An 18,753-nucleotide genomic window follows, 5' to 3' on the forward strand; every position below is an offset into this window, starting at 1 on the left:
GCACAGAGAAGCAACAAGTGTAGTGATCAGAGAGAAGTCTTACTAGGAATACGAAAGAAAAATGTTATTACTTAGTATGAAATTTTAAAACATTTGAAAAGCTGTCAGGAAGAAGTCAGACTAGAATTCTTAAGGAGGAAAATTTTCTAGGAATAGAGGGAAGAAAATTCAACTAACGCTGTCCATCACCAGAATGGGCAACTTTGCTAAACGGTGAGCTCTTCTGACTAGAAGTGTTTCCTCTGAGGCTGAAAGAGCGTAAGGTGAAGAAAGACTGCATTACACAATCTCTGTGGATCCTTACACATCACAGATGCCAAGATAATAACAATTTTTGCTTATGATTTCATAATTACTTACAAAGCCAAAGATCGCTTTGATAACTTACTAACTAGACTTTGAGATACACAGTTCCACCCTATGAGCTGTTCATGTGAATCAGTGTCCTGAGGTAGAATGTCAGAGGACTGAGCTGCAAGTTAGGACACCTGGGTTCCTAATGCTGGCTTGGTTAATCACTGTATAGCCTGCGTTTAACTTTTAATGGACTTAGGATCTTGGCTATAAAATGTTACACTCTTTATTGCTAGGTTGTCCTTTGGTTTTAAATTTTACAGTTTCCATGAATATGCAGTTATCAGCTTCCCTATTCCTCATCTAACCATCTGCCTTAGTTGATTCTCTTTCACACTCTTGGAACCAGTTACTCAGTGAAGCTATGTGCATTAATGCCCTGAGTTAATTTCAACTGGTGTATATTATGTTTTTAAAATGCATCCTCACTGTGATTTTTAATCAGGCAAAAGAAATATTACATCAACATGTGTCTTCAAAAAGACTAATGATGTGTCTTGTAGTATGGATTGGCCTCATAAACTGGTATTAATATAATATGATTTTTAAATTATGGCTATTTAATACTTGTGAAATTTGTCAGCCAGGGTAAATTAGTATCCAAGGAGAAATTTATACCCAAACACAGAACAAATGTGCAAAGGCACACAAATCGGAAAATAGATGTTCATTTCTGACTCTCTAATTTTGAATAAGACCTTAGTGTTTCAAACTAGAAATTTTTCCTAAAGATGTAGTATCCACAGTTATTAAAAAACATTTAACAAAATCATATGCATCTTCAACACTGCTGTATTGGTGACATTTCTTTGAAGATAAAACTGATGACCTGATTTTATCACTAGAGGACACGTCTTTTCAGCAGTTAGAAATGCTCCACATTGACTAAATACACTTAGGGCTTTGCATTTTATAACAACTTAAGGCTTTCTTACATATGCCGTATTTCCCACAATAAATTACTATGTGAAAAATGCTGATCAAATAATCTGTGTCTTAAGAAAGTTAGGCATGTTTATGGATTATGTTTTATTATCAATATTAGGAAGATCCTAGTGAAAAATTATATTCCTCAATTCACCTTTTGGGAAATTGAAGCAGTTTACATTTGTCTTTTCAACTGATTGATTACCTACTGATTATTTTTCCTAGCATCTTATAATTTTGAGTTTATGTTTAACTTTACAAAATTCAGCTAATGTTTACCCCTTACGGAAATAACAATCTAAGGTTTAATACACATTTCTAATTCACTAATATTGCTAATGACTACCCTAAGCCATACACGCAAGATCCTTGGACACACTGTTTTGGAAAGATTAACTTGGCTTCAGATGAAGGGTTCATTTTCAGATGAAGTAATTTGGTAGCAAAAACCATTTGTATTTAAAAAGAATATATATACTTCACATTTACATTCATATGCATACCAATTAGTGTGTTGGAAATTTAACATTTGAAGTATTTGAATAGCTTAATTTTCTGACTCTTTGTAATTACATCATTTAGTGGGATAGAAGTTATATGGAGACTGTAAAAATACACAGCAATGCATATGGCTATTGATTTAAGGTAACCATGAAGGAAGGCTTACAGTGTCTTATAAAGAAGTCCTACTTCTCAGTTTCCTAAGTCTGTAACAGTAGTCTTTTTAAGTCTGAAGATTAAAAAACAGTATAAAGATAAAAGGAATTTGTTGTCCTTAGAAATTGTAATGAAACCACTCCACTCCAGTATCAAGAATGGCTTGCTATATGCAAGGAGATACTAAAATGTAATAAATAACATGTAAAACAAGCTTTATAAAAAATAAAAAGTGACAGGTACATATATATTTGTTAACCATATATACATATATATAGATCTATATATATAAGTAGATATAATTTGTTAACTAGAATATGGGTAAAAACGTCCTAAAGAATCAAAGAATAAAATGTCTCTAGACATGTAAAGAAAACCACACAGACACCAAAAGTTTATTACTTCCATTTCATTTTTATTTTCCATTTTTGGTAGACTATATCCACAATTTCACATTATTGGCTAAAACTATATTCCAGTTGAGATATGCAGTTAACAATATAACATCATCAGAAGAAAAAAACTTAGAATATGTTATTTCTAATGATAACTACCTATTTAATATGGGAGGTACTAGACCGAAGATGATAGTGATAGGCATCTCTGAGCCACTTTTTCTTTTTTCAGTGTTTAATAAAATTGTTAATAAAACAAGGAAAAGTCACATCTATAACTGACCCTTCCATTTTTGCCTGAAGATCTCAGATTGCTTCTAAGTCTAAGGAATTTAAGAATTCCCCAAGGCTTTGAACTTGGCAGTAACTTCTTAGAACCTTAGCACCATGTTGTTCTATCCAGAAAGATTTTCTAAGTTTCAGAGGGTTGTAGATGTGAATATAAAAAAATGTTGGCTAGAATTTGTTGGCATGTTATGCGTCTTTTTTTTAAGATGTTTTTTATTTTATTTCTGAGAGAGAGAGAGAGAGAGAGAGAGAGAGAGAGAGAATGAGAATGAGAATGAGAATGAGAATGAATGAATGAGGAGGGGCAGAAAGAGAGTGGACCTAGAATCCGAAAAAGGCTCCAGGCTCTGAGCTGTCAGCACAGAGCCCAATATGGGGCTCGAACTCACGGACCGTGAAATCATGACCTGAGCCAAAGTGGGACACTTAACTGACTGAGCCACCCAGATGTCCTATATGTCTTTTTTATTGTGAAATACACATAACATAAAATTTGTCATGTTACCACTTTCAGATGAACAATTCTGTGGCGTGAAGTACATTCACATTATTGCACAACCATTCCATTATCCATCTCCAGAACTTTTTTGTCATCCTAAACTGAAAGTTTCTACCTTTAAACAGTAATTCCTCCTTCCCAACCCCCCTCAGCCCCTAGTAACTTTCTACCTTTTGTTTCTGTTAAACTGGCCATTCTAGGTACCTCGTATAGTGGATCATATGGTATTTGTCCTTTAGTGTCTGGCATACTTTACTTAGCATAAGTTTTCAGAGCTCATCCATGTTGCACTGTGTGTCAGAATTTCATTTCCTTTTAAGGCTGAGTCATAATATGAATTTACAGCATTTTGTTTACTCATCTACCATTGATGGATATTTGAGTTGTTTCCACCTTTTGTAGTGCTTTCTTACTGTAATACATACCTATCTCGCTTGCCTCCGTCATCATATATCCCATTGTACACCCGTACTAGCTACCTGTTGAATGAATAAATATGATAAAAATTCAGACATTGTCAGCCTTTAGCAATTTTGTCCTGAAGGCATATTGTTCATAGAAAAATAGATGCCTTTGGTCTGGCCTTTTTAGAAGGAAAACAAAAGGAAACCTTTCTTCACCATTTGCTATGCATCGGATGCCATTGTGTGCCATTTCAAATCCTCTGGGCTCCATCTCCAAGTCACTTTTGTGACTTCCAGTTTTACACAGGTTTAACCAGATTGACACAGGTGCAAACTTACTACTGGCTGAGCAGCCTACTTTCCCAGAGCCTCTCTGAGATTGTAGTGCAAGATGCCTGCAGAAACCCACCCAGCTTTCATTCGTGCACACCTTGAAGTTGTGAGGAAGTTAATGTTAATGATCCTGGGGGCATTCATGACTGATGGGGAATAGGGACAAGTGGATAAATCTTTTGCTTTCTCATCTGCTAGGTAGGCATGGAGTAGCTTACTACTGACTGCTAAGACTCTTTTTGATGGCGTGAGGTGAAATGTAGATAGCTACGGAAGCTTTTTCTATTAAGCTCTCACATAACATCCTGGGAGGAATTCCAGAAATTAGTGCCATGTCCAACATTTAAAAGATGCAGGATAAGGGTGCCTGGGTGGTTCAGTTGGTTAAGTGTCTGACTTCGGTTCAGGTCATGATCTCGCAGTTCAGGAGTTCAAGCCCTGTGTCGGGCTCTGTGCTGACAGCTCAGAGCCTGGAGCCTGCTTCTGATTCTGTGCCTCCACCTCTCTCTTTCTGCCCCTCCCTTGCTCATACTCTCTCTCTCATAAATAAATAAAACATTAAAAAAATTTTTTTAAAGATGTGGGAAAGGTGGTTTCACATTACATACCTGTCCAAGTGACCTGTATGGCCCATGAAAAAAAGTAAAACTAAACTGGATAAATCATGAAAGATGACAGCAAGCTCCTGTACACTTAGCCAAGTGTTAGGCCAGATTGCAGCTGCTATGAGGGATGTGGTATCTAAACTAGAACAAATCAGCACAGTTTTTGGCATTTCGTATGGAGATACTGATCTAGCAAGGGCGTTTTTTTTTTTTTTTTCTCAAATTCCATTAGTGAAAAGAACTAAAAGCTGTTTGTTTTTACTTGAGAATGTACAGCAGATGCATTCACTCCCTCACTCCTGAGCCAAATTAACACTTCTGCCTTTTGTCAAAATATAGTTGGCAGGGACCATGAATGTCTTGACATTCCTCAGAATAGCACACTGGTCCACTGCATTCATGACATGCCCCAAGTATTAGAGCTTCCCTAATCAGAAAAAAACAGATGGTACCCTCAATACACTGACTGGAAATCTTAGATCACCCAGTCCATTAGAAATACTTGCTGCTTTATACATTACTGTAGGTGACAGTTTTGCTGGTCTTTCTGCCATGATAAGTTTCCAGTAATACTCTCCTCACTTCTTCTGAAGTCCTTGCTGGCATTCACCATAAGCTGCCTTCTTACAGCCTTTTCAGTGTACCTTTGGCTTTTACTAACACTTTCCTCCTCGTCCTTCCAGCTTCTGCCCTGCACATTTCTAGGATGCCACTCCCATATTTTAGATTTTTGGTGTGGCAGTATACCTATTCCAGGTTCCATAGTCTGAGTTAGGTAACCACTGTACATAGCACATTGCCTGAAAATTCAGATTATAACCAATCAATATTTATTATCTCACATTTGTTGTGTGTTAGAAATTTGGAAGTGGCTTAGCTGGGTAGGTCTTTCTCAAGGTATCTTAGGAGGCTGTGGTCGAGACATTGGCCAGGACTGCAGTCATCTGAGGGCTTTCCTGGTGCTGATGGATCTCCTTCCAGAGAGTTCATGGGTCAGGCCCATGGGTGTTGGCAGGAGATCTCACTTTCTTTTATGAAAGGCTCTTCAAGTATCCTCACGCTATTATAGCTGCCTCTCCCAGAATTAACCAAAAGAAGGCAAGTCAGGAGCCCTAGTAGCTTTTTTGACCTAGACTTTTATACCACATACCAGTGTTTCTGTTACATCTTAGTGGTTCCACAAGTCAACTCTATTCAGGTTTTGAGCGAACTATATAGAAAGGCATGAATACCAAAAGCAGGGATCATTGGGGGCTATTTTGGAGGCTGGCTACACCACAGCCTTTTTGTATTCTGAAAGGAGCATGTGTCATACTTGGGGATATTGCCACTGTCTATTTATTGGTAGGAAGACTGCCAGATTTGAATGGATCCTGCAGTAGAGACCTCTGGATAACAGATCCAGGCTATGGTGCAAGATGCTAAGCTAGCCAGGTCATAATGGCCCAGATGATCTGATGTTATTAGACAGATTTCTGAGAGATAAAATGACTATTTGGAATCTCCGGCTACCTTTAATTGGAGAATTGAAGCACAAACAACTATGTTTTGGGAGCAAAACCATGCTTTCTACAGAGATTTACCTTTAGGAGAAAAAAAATAGTATATAACACCCACATCCAGATCCTGGCTTGCTGTTGTGTCCTAATAGATATTGCACGTTGGACACCAGCTGACCCTGACTGAAGTTTTATATCCAGGGCTGGCTGTTATGAAACTCATCAAATAAAATGGTTGACTACACATAATAAAAATCCAGTGTGCAATGGAAATGGAATATTTGGGAGATAAGGATCAGGCCCATATGGGTCCAGAATATCAAATAAATTATGTAAACACTTTGCCTAGGCTTCCTTTGCATCTAACTCTTTTATATGGGGATCTCTGTGGAATCACTTCTGAAATAAACTACTTTCATACAAGCTTTGCTCTCAAGTTCTACTTTTGGGATAATCCAAGACGAGACAGCAAGCTTTTAATTTGATTGGCTATATGAAGACCTCACTTACTATTTATTTCAGAGTTCTCTGGGATGAAGTAAGAATTATAAATGATAGGATCCCATATCTCCGAAAACCCTATTGACTTAGTTCCTTTAGAGCCATTGAGCTCAGACTGTTGAATATGTACATTCTTCAAAGGTATCTGACTTTGAGACCATTGTAACCAAAGATCTAAGGTATGCTTAGAAATTTTTACGTGTTTCACATTTTTGAAGGAATCATTCTATAACGTTCATTGCCATGCTTTAGTGTCAATGATAAGACAGAACCAATGACAGCATATACTCATAGTAAATTTGATGTTGCTACCTTAAAGCCATTCTCTAGAGCAAGGTAGGAAAGATTAAATTAATGAATTGGCATATCTTCAAGTCTATGAAGTTTACATATTTTTATGATCAACAATTTCTATTTTTATTTTATATATATTTTGTTGCCAGTTACATGTGTAATGGAATCTCATACAAACACCAAGTTTGTTTTTTTGTGATTTGGGGGAAATAGGGGAGTGTAGTTAAATATTGTTTTGTAGAATGGCAGTGCAACTGCTCAAGTAGGTGTTTTTAATGTTGATATACATTAATGCTGTTAGTGCGCCATTTTGTTGTGTTGTAGTTGAAGGTCTAACAAATTTTATAAGCTTGGAAGGGAAACCCTGACTTTGTAGTTTATTATCGTGAAGAATACTTTTCCTTAAGAAATTAGTTTGGGCATCCCAGTACTTGAATGGGACATTATTCAAAAGTTAAGGCATTATGGCAACATGAATTCTCCATCTGGATTCGTCACATATAGCTAATATAACTTTTCTTTTTTTGGATGTTTAACTGCATCCTATGAAACAATAGAAATATTTGGGCCATTTATGGCTTTATATTTTTCTCTAGTCTTAAAAGATTAAACCTACTCTGTAATATAATAATCTATTCATGTCTAACATGATATAAAAATCAAATGAGATTATAGATGTGGAAGTATACTGTATACTGTACAAATAAATAAAATATAGTAATAACAAAGTATGGAAATAAAATGAAATACGGAAATAAAATCTAGGGATGAAGTATTTAAGCCGTTCTCATTTCCATGTTTTGATGCTAGTGAGTACCTTAAAATAATAGTTTTGTGTATTCTTGGTAAAATTACCTAACTATGGAGAAAATAAAATGTTCAAAGTTTGCCTTTAAACATACTCAAAATAAAATCCTGATGGGTTTAATATAGATGTTTTAAATGAATCTATAAAGAGAATGGAAGTTTTGTATAATTTAACGAGTAATGTCTATTTATATCTTTGTACTTGAAGATATTTTTCAGACTAAAAGCAATGGAAGAAGCATAAGATTGTGTTAGTGAAAAGCTTGCATATTGAAAACATAAAAATCATCGTAACCAAAAAAGTAGGAAAGAGAACATACTACATTTTTAAAGGGCATAGAGAATGTTAATAGCACCAACAAACTGTATTAAGATAAAGAGCCATGATATCACTGGAAAATAAACTAATTGAACAAATCACAGAAGAGGAAATAATTATGTTCAAGGTCATATCTAATAAGAATTCAATTAAAACAATAGTGAACTGGGGGGCACCTAGGTGGTTCAGTCAGTTAAGCTTCCGTCTTCAGCTCAGGTCATGATCTCACGGTTTGTGGGTTTGAGCCCTGTATCGGTTCTGTGCTGACAGCTCAGACCCTGAAGCCTCCTTCAGACTCTGTGTTTCTGTCTCTGTCTCTCCCCTCCTTGAGTTCTGTCTCTCTCCCCCTCTCTCAAAAATAAACATTAAAAAAATTTTTTAATGGATTTGTATTTATTAAAGTAACAAAAATATTTATAGTAACAATGCTGATAAGGGTGTCATGATTATATTTCCACAAGTTTCTCAGAAAACTCAGTTAAGCAACGTGTATTTAAAAACTTTAAAATTCTCAATACCCTTTCACCCAGTTATTCACTTTATTGGAATCTAGCCTAAAGAAATCATCACTGATGCATACAGACTTTAAAATACTAAGTCACGTGAAAATGAAAGTCTTTTTTGCCTGAGGAAAAAAAACAACTTTATTATAAATATTTCTCATAATAATTTTTTTTTAATTTTAACATACTCATTTTTGAGAGAGAGAGAGACAGAGTGTGAATGGGGGAGGGGCCGAGAGAGAGAGAGAGAGAGAGAGAGAGAGAGAATCTGAAGCAAGCTCCAGGCTTCACACTGTCAGCACACACCTGATGCAAGGCTTGAACTCAATAACTGTAAGATTATGATCTGAGCCCAAGTTGGTTGCTTAACCCACTAAGCCAGGTGCTCCAATATTTCTCATAATGTTGATAACTCAGTCTTTGTTTCTCATAGCATTACAAGACGATGGAACTTAATGATACGATTTATACTGTATTTTACAAATGGGGGAAACCAAGATCCAGAGAGGCTAAGTAACTTTCTTATGAGACAAAAAACATGATAGGGACATAATATATTTGACAACTATAAAATCATCTCTCCTATCACTGATTCTTCATTCATTGTCTCATCAGATTTAAAGAGCTTGTTCTAATTTTGTACATTTAATTTTATATTCTTATATATTTTTTATTAAAATTTAATTACTTATTGAAGATGAAAGCTCATCTTGACTTACAGTGATCTCTCCTCATTCACCAAACTGATTTGTCATTTGAGAGTTATATTTTAAATTAAAATGAAATGAAATTAAAACTCAAGTCAAAGAAGCTATGAGCTCTCCTTTTGCTTTACTTTTTAAAGAAGTTTCATCTACTTTAGGTGAGTAAGTTAATCAAAATTTTATCTGTTTTGTGCCCATAAATATGTACGGAGGGGTCTCCTAGACAGACAACATGTTCATAATTAAATCAAGTGGTGTGATAACCAATGGCACAGTATGCCGGGCATTTGGATTACCAATCTGTGAAACAGTTTCAAGACCATTTAAGTCAAGGTGTTTGCTTCTACCCACAGTGAAATCCTTTGAAATGATCAAATGAGTTCACAGTAAGCAAAATTATGTTTCAGTGCTGAGAAGGGGAAAGGATAACATCAATTCTCCAAAAGCCTGAGGGCCTTCTGGAGGCCACAGGACTCAAAGGATTGGATTTAAAGGAATAAACACTGTCTTTATAGTTAAAATAGTCAAAGGATGGAAGCTGCAAGGAAAGGGGTACATAAGATTCCCCCAGTGGAAGTCCAAATCTGGAGAAATCACAATCTGTAGATATCAGGGAGAAAATATACTCAGTAATTGCTGGTGGAAGGGAAACCTGGGACATTTTGGTGAGCTCTTCTGCCATACTAGATGTACCAAAGGTTTGAAAATTTGCAAAACTTTGACTGAATTACCTGACCTGTGTACAATAGATGTTCATTGTAGCATTCTTTATAATGTTGGGGAAAACACTTGGGGAAATGATCTAAATAAATACAAATAGACTGTGTTAGATAAATCATGGCAAATTGATACAACATAGTATGCAACCATGTATAGATCTAATTGTACAACTATGAAGAGCAAACAGGATTAACTCTCCAGTGGGTCCAGTCTGTGTGTGTGTGTGTATGTGTATCTGAGGCCTCCCTCACATCTATTAAAATGGAATTCTTTTTATAACATACTGTTAAATAAAAATACAGAATATAAAACAACTTATAGCAAGATCCCAAATTTATTTAAATATATTTTGATTGCCTAATAGGATGGCAGCAAATATATGACTAGTTGCCTTTAGTTGGTGGGATTTGTGAGGAATTTTTCTTCCTGTTAGCCTTGATTTCTTACTTTTCATATGCTGATTTGCTTGAGTAAAAACAAATAGAATTTTTAAAAATTCTGTGAATTGTGGATTTGAAAATAGGATATTGCACAGCATTTATGACATAGAATTCAGTATGTTACTAAGCTGCTTGTACACTTCTTGATCTTGGCAAACTAGGACATGCTGTTCCATAACCAAATCCAGGAGGGAAAATGCACTCTCTCATTTGAAGGATGCAAACACATTTAGTCAAACAAGAAACTAGACCAGTTGAGAGTTTTATGGCAAACAAGGGCAGAAAGTAGTTTGCATAATTTTCTCATGCTTCTTTTATAGTGTTTATCTTTTATAAGGCTCTTTGGAACAGTTGCTGGCCACCTGTCAATAATGTATCCTTTTATAGACTCAAACTTTTATTGTTCTCATGCCCTTGACATACAATAAATAGTCTTGGAAGTAGTCAATATTGAATATGGTGGGCCAAATACTAATTTTAAATTTAGAAGGCCATCTTTTGTGGACTAAAATAGAGACTTTTGAATGGCACAAAGAGAATAAACATGTTTTAAAATCCTGTTTAGCAGGAATAAAAATAAATTAATTATTTTATGAACAATTTTGGGAAGTTAATTAACAATTATATTTGAAGTACTACTGTATGGAAAACTAAGCCAAGTAGCACTCCTTGAAATTTGTTTTTGGGAAATGTAATTCTGCAACAGTTACAAGTAAATATATTTGTATTGTGAGTCTGTCGATTACATAAATATTTGGGGGTGTGTAAATAGTTGCTTTAACTTCTTTTTAGTGACATTTCTCAATTTACATAAAATCTGTCAAGCTAAGTATTCTATGTATATTCATTGACCTAAATCCTAGAAAAGTATTGCATGATACTGAATGAGCACAATCCTACAAATCTGTATGTAGGAATACATTTCCATTCATAAAGAGATATTATCCAAGACCTTAAGCAGAAAGCTGGTTATCCTTTGTTTTTTTTCCGTTAGATTCCAAGTTCCCCCTATGTAATCATGAACAAGAACAATAAATGAAATAAGGAAATATTTCTGTTCTTGTTAAAAAGTGAACATCCGTACACACACACACACCACCTTTCCAACACTGCTACTTCCCATTCCTGGTAATATGAGCTATAAGGGTCCAGTTTAACATTTATGCAGACACATAGGAGGTAAATATCACATTCTCATATTGTACTTGGGAGAGGACTTCATATTTTGCTTGATAGAGTTTGCATATTGTGCTTCCCAATTGCACTTTCAAACATTTGTTTTTCTTGCAACATGGTAGCTAATTGGGTTCACAATTCTTAGCTGTCAAGAACAGTTGTAGATGTGGTCTCCTTCCTGTTCATTGTGTGATTATTTTAAGACTGGAGGACAGAAGTAGACAGTCCTTCGTCGGGTGTACAATGGTAAAGATGTGGGTTTTTTTTGAAGAGGTCTATTAATTGGACACACATGCAATACCCAAGGTGCAGTGAAAAGATAAGACAGCAGTCAAAGTCTGCAAAGCAAATGAGCTTTTTCAGGTTCAACTGTGGTAAAATTGCCACCTCTCCTTTCACTGGTGACTTCATGCATTTTATTTTACCTTACCTAGCGAGTATTTTTGTTGATCTCCAGGGAATTTTCTGGGGATACCCTATCTCCTGGTTCTCAATGTAAATATACTTGGAATAAAATACACCCAAGAGTGTTGTCTGTGAATAGCTGGTTAATAGAATCTATGGTAATAGATTTGGGAAAGAAACTCAGTTGTATTGTATTTAGAATTAATGCCTTTAGTAGTTATCTAAACTTTAGAATTGCCTGCTCATTTTTACTGTATATGAAATAGTATAGAAATTTTCTTGAACTCGATTTCTTTCCTTCTCCTGGCACTGACATCAGTCATGTAAATGCTTTGAATATTATGGTCTGAAAACTTAATTCTCTCTTTTCTGAGCAAAACAGTTGAAATTCATACAAAAGCCAGACCTGAAAATTAAAACATAATCAAACCAAATGTTGCAGAAGACCGGCAAATTCTCTACTGTAGGGGTCATAGAGTCAGTCTAATGCAATAGGCAAACAGTTATTCAATCAATTGATTGAAATTGTGTTAAACATAATGTGAGAAACACATATTCTGAGAATATGTCAAAAGGGAACTCTAATACAGTATTAGTAAACCATGAGTCATTTTCAAAATAACCATCATACACTTTTATTTTTGAATAAATTTAGATGTAAGCCTGGAGTTGTAGCTATAACTTGGCTTGTAAGTTTAATATCTTTGTCATTTCTTTTCTAGGGTATTTTTAAAACTTAATAATTATCTACTGTTACATAGTTCTGCTTCATAACTTTGGAGGTTTTGGTTTTGGTAGGTGTATTTCCTTACTCAGCAATAACTAGCAGACTTGAAATCATTTCACACTTTGTATACTAAGATTTCTGTAATAAAATATTAGTTTTTATCAATTAAAATGCATCCATTAATAGTACCTAAACGTATATTAAAAGTCCAAATAAGTTCTAAATTTATAACTTTGCTATGAATTTTTTGTTTTTGTTTGTACTTTGAGGATAAAGGCCTCACTTCTTGTATTGTTGACTTTAGCTATTCTGACAAATATGAGGTGATACTGCACTGTAGTTGTGATTTGTATTTCCCTGATGATCACTGATGTTGAGCATCTTCTCATGTCTGTTGGCCATCTGGATGTCTTCTTTAGGAAAATGTCCGTTCATGTCTTCTGCCAGTTTTTCATTGGATTATTTTTGGGGGTGTTGAATTTGATAACTTTTTTATAGATTTTGGATACTGTTTATTAGATATACCATTTGCAAATATCTTCTTCCATTCCATAGGTTGCATGTTAGTTTTGTTGATTGTTTCCTTCACTCTACATAAGCTTTTTGTCTTGATGTAGACCAAATAGTTTATTTTTGCTTTTGTTTCCCTTGCCTCAGAAGGCACATCTAGAAAGAAGTTGCTATGGCCATTGACAAAGAAGTAACTGCCTGTGTTCTCCTCTAGTATTTGTATGGTTTCAGGTCTCACATTCAGGTCTTTCATCCATTTTGAAATTATTTTTGTGTATGGTGTAAGAATGTGGTCCAGTTTCATTCTTTCGATGTTGCTGTCCAGTTTTCCTGATGCTGTTTGTTGAAGATAGTCTTTTTCCCATTGGATATTCTTTCCTGCTTTGTTTAAGATCAACTCACCATATAGTTGGGGTTTCATAACTGTATTTTCTTTTTTGTTTCATTGATCTATGTTTGTGTGTGTGTGTGTGTGTGTGTGTGTGTGTGTGTGTGTGTGTGTGTGTGTGCTGGTACCATACTGTTTTGATTGCTACAGCTTTGTAATACAGCTTGAAGCCTGGAATTTTGACACCTCTAGCTTTGCTTTGCTTTTTCTAGATTGCTCTGGCTATTTGGTATCCTTTTGTAATTCCATATGAACTTGAGGATGGTTCTAGCTGTGTGAAAAATGCTGGTGGTATTTTGACAGGGCTTGCATTAAACGTGTAGATTCCTTTGGGTAGTAGAGACATTTTAACAGTTTGTTCTTCCAATCCATGAGCATCAAATGTCTTTCCGTTATTTGTGTCATCTTCAGTTTCTTTCATCAATGTTTTATATTTTTCAGAGCACAGGTCTTTCACCTCTTGGGTTAGGTTGATTCCTGGGTATCTTACTGTTTTTGGTGCAATTGTAAATGGGATTGGTTCCTTAATTTCTCTTTCTGCTGCTTCATTATTGGTATATAGAAATGCAATAGATTTTTGTACGTTGATTTTGTATCCTACAAGTGTTGAATTTGTGTATCACTTCTAGCAGTTTTTTGGTGGAGTCTTTTGCATTTTTTATATAGAGTATCATGTCATTTGCAAACAGGGAAAATTTCACTTTGTCCTTGCTGATTTGGATGCCTTTTATTTTTTTTAATTAAAAAATTTTTTTAAGTTTATTTATTTTTGAGTGAGAGAGAGAGAGACAGAGTGCAAGCAGGGGAGGGGCACAGGGAAGAGGGAGACATAGAATCTGAAGCAGACTCCAGGCTCTGAGCTGTCAGCACAGAGTCCGACACGGGGCTCGAACTCCCAAGCTGTGAGATCATGACCTGAGCCAAAGTCAGGCGCTTAACCAACTGAGCCACCCAGGTGCTCCCCTTTTGCTTCTTTTTTATGTCTGATTGCTGTGGTTAAGACTTCTAGTACTAGGTTAAATAACAGTGGTAAGATTGGGCATCACTGTCTTTTTCCTGACCGTAGAGCAATACCTCTCAGTTTTTCCCCATTGAGGATGACATTAACTCTGGGTATTTAATATATGGCCTTTATTATGTTGAGGTATGTTCTCTCTAACCATACTTCAAGGATGTGGGGAAAGGGAGAACCCTTTTGCACTGCTGTTGGGAATGCAAACTGTGCAACTACTTTGGAAAAGAGTATGAAAGTTTCTCAGAAAGTTAAAAATGGAACTACTCTATGATCCAGCAGTTGTACTACTAAGTATTTAACCAAAGAATACAAAAATACTAATTCAGAGGGATACATACTTCCCTATGTTTATAGCAGCATTATCTATAATAGCCAAATTATGGAAAGAGCCCAAATGTCTCATGAATGAATGAATGAATGATGAATGAATGGATGAATGAGGAAGATGAGTGAATAAGGAAGATGTGACACACACACACATAATAGAATATTAGCCATATAAAAGAATAAAATCTTGCCATTTGTAATGACGTGGATGGAGCTAAAGAGTATTATACTAAGTGAAGCAACTCAGTAGGAAAAAGAGAAATACTATGTGATTTCATTCATATGTGAAATTTAAAAAACAAACAAGCACAGGGAAAAGAGAGATAAAGGCAAACCAAGAAACACACTCTTAACTATAGAGAACAAACTAATAGTTACCAGAAGGAATGTTGGGGGGAGGGTGTGGTGATGGATTACATAGGTGATTAGGATTAAGGAGTGCCACTTGTGATGATGGCTGAGTGTTGTAAGTATTGAATCACTAAATTGCACACCTGAAACTAATATTACACTGTATACCTAAGTGGAATTTAAATTTAAACTTTAAAAAGAGACTAGCTTCTTAATAGTCCTAATCTGATTCATTAGTCTAATCTCATAATTAACATCAAAGATTGGAAAACAATAAAATATCAAGGAATTTTGCTTAATTGCCTCTGGGGTTTAGACTCTGGGTTATTTCAAGACACTTACACTTTGAAATTTATATGTGTATATATGGTTTGCTCCTAAATTGATGGTCCAACATAAATATACCTTTATATTCTTTGTTTAGAGTGGGAAATAGAGATTATTGTTTTGTTTAAGCACAGTAGGAAAGAGGAAAAAATGCCAAAGATGTATGGAATTAAATCTAAAATTTTTTACATATCCCTGTGTTCCTTTGAAAAGCATCTAGGTTTAGATTCCCAAACTGTATAATTAGGAAATTTCTCAGAGCATCAAGACACATGAATGTATAATTCCCTTTGACGAATTAAAAATAAAATTAAGATATCATCAGATATTGCATGATGACAGTTGTAGCAAACTCACTGACTTTCTTAGCTCATAAAGTTTTGACATCACTCTGGGAAGACTATTTCCCTGAATGTATTTTAAGTCCCTTATAACTCTACATGTGAACTTCATAAAGTAGTGAAATGGATATGCCAAATAGCCAATTCATAGTTTCATGCAATAATGATTAGAAAGGATATTGACTGAAAATATTGTCCTGTTTACAACTCCGTTATTCCATTTGTAATGAAGTTGGCATCATCAAATTGTAAACATGTTCCTAGTTAAACAAAATTAAATGTTTACACATAATGAACACATTCTTCTTCTTGCATTCTTTCTAGATTAATCATTTTGCATAGGAATATCTAAGTCTCAAGCTCTGAGATCTAGGCTAAATCATAAAACTATAAGTCAGGACAAGAATCTGAAATCCAGCATATTTTTTTTTTATTCATTCAAGATGTGAACTTGGAAAATCACTTCCCCTTCTTGTCACCTGTTTTTCTCATCAGTGGAGTGAATGTGTTGGCTTCGTTTCATGGTTTTCACTTTCCAGCAGAAGTCTCATGTCTGACAAAATCTTATGCATAATATCAGCATATGTATAAATAAATAATAATAACGGAGCTTTTCTTATTGAACAACAATGATGCAGAAGGGCAGTGGAGTTTGGCTGGGGACCCTAGAGCCCAATCCTTTATGCTGGTCCTCACCTTCTGATACCACCTGTTGAAGATGACTCTAGGCTATGCCAAATAATCCCTCAAATTCCATGGACCATATTTTGAAAATCATGCAATTATATATGATCATTTTGTTTCTTTAAGATTCCAAAATAATTCTCAATTTCACAAATTGAGATGTCTCTCAAAACACTGGAATTCCTTTTGTAATTAAAAAAATGTGCAAATAAGAAGGTTTCAGTTTATGCTAAGAAGGATTCTAAGCTAAAAAGCTCACACTTCATTCTAAAGCCACTGACTTAAGTGTTCCATAAAACAGCTATATAATCCCCAATAGTTTCTATTTAGGAAACAAATAAATTGATTAAAACTCCCAAAAACCCTTTAACATACAGAAAGTCATAAGAGTTCTTTAGTTAAATTTTAATTCTCCTGCCCATCTTTATCCTTCACTGGGAAGATGAGAAAAAATTAATTTGGAGGGGAGTAAATTTAAAGGCAGTATGTGCTTAAATGAAAATTTGTCACTTCCCAGCTTTGGTTACCAGAAAGTTAACACTTCTGTCAGTACACGCATATATACCCGCTAGACTCTTGTAGTCACGGTATGTGCAGAATTAGAAAATGAGAAAGAGGAGAATACGTTCTACAAAATCCTTAACTGCTCTGGAAAAGAGAAGCCTGTAGGAGCTGAAGTTGTTCACAAGGGGCCACCTTCCTTGCCTGTTACTGACGTGGATTTGATAGTTACAAGGCGAGGAGTAATGTTTGCACTGTGACTAATTCCTGATGTCCTTTATGAGCAAGGGTCCTCCACCTAAAATTAAGGAAATGAAGAAAAGCAATCCTAATAATCCCAAAAGGACCCGAAATGAACGTGTCCCAGAAGTTACCGTATATAGACTCTGTGACATACTTCTCCCTTTGCAAAACTACTGAGTGCAGATCATTACCTTCCAGCAGTCATGTGCAGAGACCTACTTTATAACACTTCAGGGAGACTTAACGTACTAGATCTTGACATGTCTTTCCGGAAAGTGAAATAATTTACAGTTTTCTTCCAGAGGCACTGTTAACTCTTGTATCATTTTCAGGTCCGTGGGGCCGATGCATGGGAGATGAATGTGGCCCAGGAGGCATTCAAACCCGGGCTGTGTGGTGTGCTCATGTGGAAGGCTGGACAACGTTACACACAAACTGTAAACAGGCCGAGAGACCCAGTAATCAGCAAAACTGTTTCAAAGTGTGTGACTGGCACAAGGAGTTGTATGACTGGAGGCTGGGACCCTGGAATCACTGTCAGCCTGTGATTTCCAAAAGCCTGGAGAAACCCCTTGAGTGCGTTAAGGGGGAGGAAGGCATTCAGGTGAGAGAGATAACATGCATCCAGAAAGAGAAAGACATTCCGGCAGAGGATATCATTTGTGAGTACTTTGAGCCCAAACCTCTCCTGGAACAGGCCTGTCTCATCCCCTGCCAGCAAGACTGCATCGTGTCTGAGTTTTCTGCCTGGTCAGAATGCTCCAAGACGTGTGGCAGTGGGCTCCAGCACCGGACACGGCATGTGGTAGCGCCACCCCAGTTTGGAGGCTCCGGCTGCCCGAACTTGACAGAGTTTCAGGTGTGCCAGTCCAGCCCGTGTGAGGATGAAGAGACCATGTACAGCTTGCATGTGGGGCCCTGGAGCTCGTGCTCAATGCCTCACTCCAGACAAGTAAGACAGGCAAGGAGACGTGGGAAGAATAAAGAACGGGAAAAGGACCGAGGAAAAGGAGTGAAGGATCCAGAAGCCCGTGAACTTATTAAGAAGAAAAGAAACAGGAACAGACAGAACCGACAAGAGAACAAATATTGGGATATCCAGATTGGATATCAGACCAGAGAGGTTACGTGTACTAACAAGACGGGGAAGGCTGCCAATTTGAGGTAACATTTTATAACCGTTAACTGTGTGTGTGTCTCACTGTCCAAGCCATGGGCTAGAAAGTACTTAAGACTCTGCTGTACTAAGTCCTGAGATTCATATGTATACAACCTAGAATGAGCTACGCTCAAGCATAAGATTTTCTACTTAAGGCATTTGAGCTTTTGTGGGTTTCCTGACATTATTTCATTATTATTTTACTCATGGTTAGGCCCTGTACTACTAGAGTGAATTGAAACTTCGCTGTCCAAAAGCCATAGCATCAGTTAGTCTCGGTGAGATGACACTACTTCTCTGAGTCAGTAGAACTGTTTCCACCTCCAATGGGGGAACAAGAAACTTACCCA

General features: G+C 36.1%; 1 protein-coding gene across 3 annotated transcripts in view; it reads left to right on the forward strand.

The window, feature by feature from the left end:
* The window catches only part of THSD7A (thrombospondin type 1 domain containing 7A), a 434,325-nt gene that overhangs the window by 154,306 nt on the left and 261,266 nt on the right, over window positions 1–18,753 (forward strand). For all 3 annotated transcript variants that reach the window (XM_053218410.1, XM_053218412.1, XM_053218411.1), the window contains exon 2: window positions 17,577–18,408. In XM_053218410.1, the coding sequence (XP_053074385.1) occupies window positions 17,577–18,408 (832 nt within the window). The remainder of the gene's footprint in view (window positions 1–17,576; window positions 18,409–18,753) is intronic.

The sequence above is a fragment of the Acinonyx jubatus genome, chromosome A2, assembly GCF_027475565.1.
Source record: "Acinonyx jubatus isolate Ajub_Pintada_27869175 chromosome A2, VMU_Ajub_asm_v1.0, whole genome shotgun sequence".
NCBI lineage: Eukaryota > Metazoa > Chordata > Mammalia > Carnivora > Felidae > Acinonyx > Acinonyx jubatus.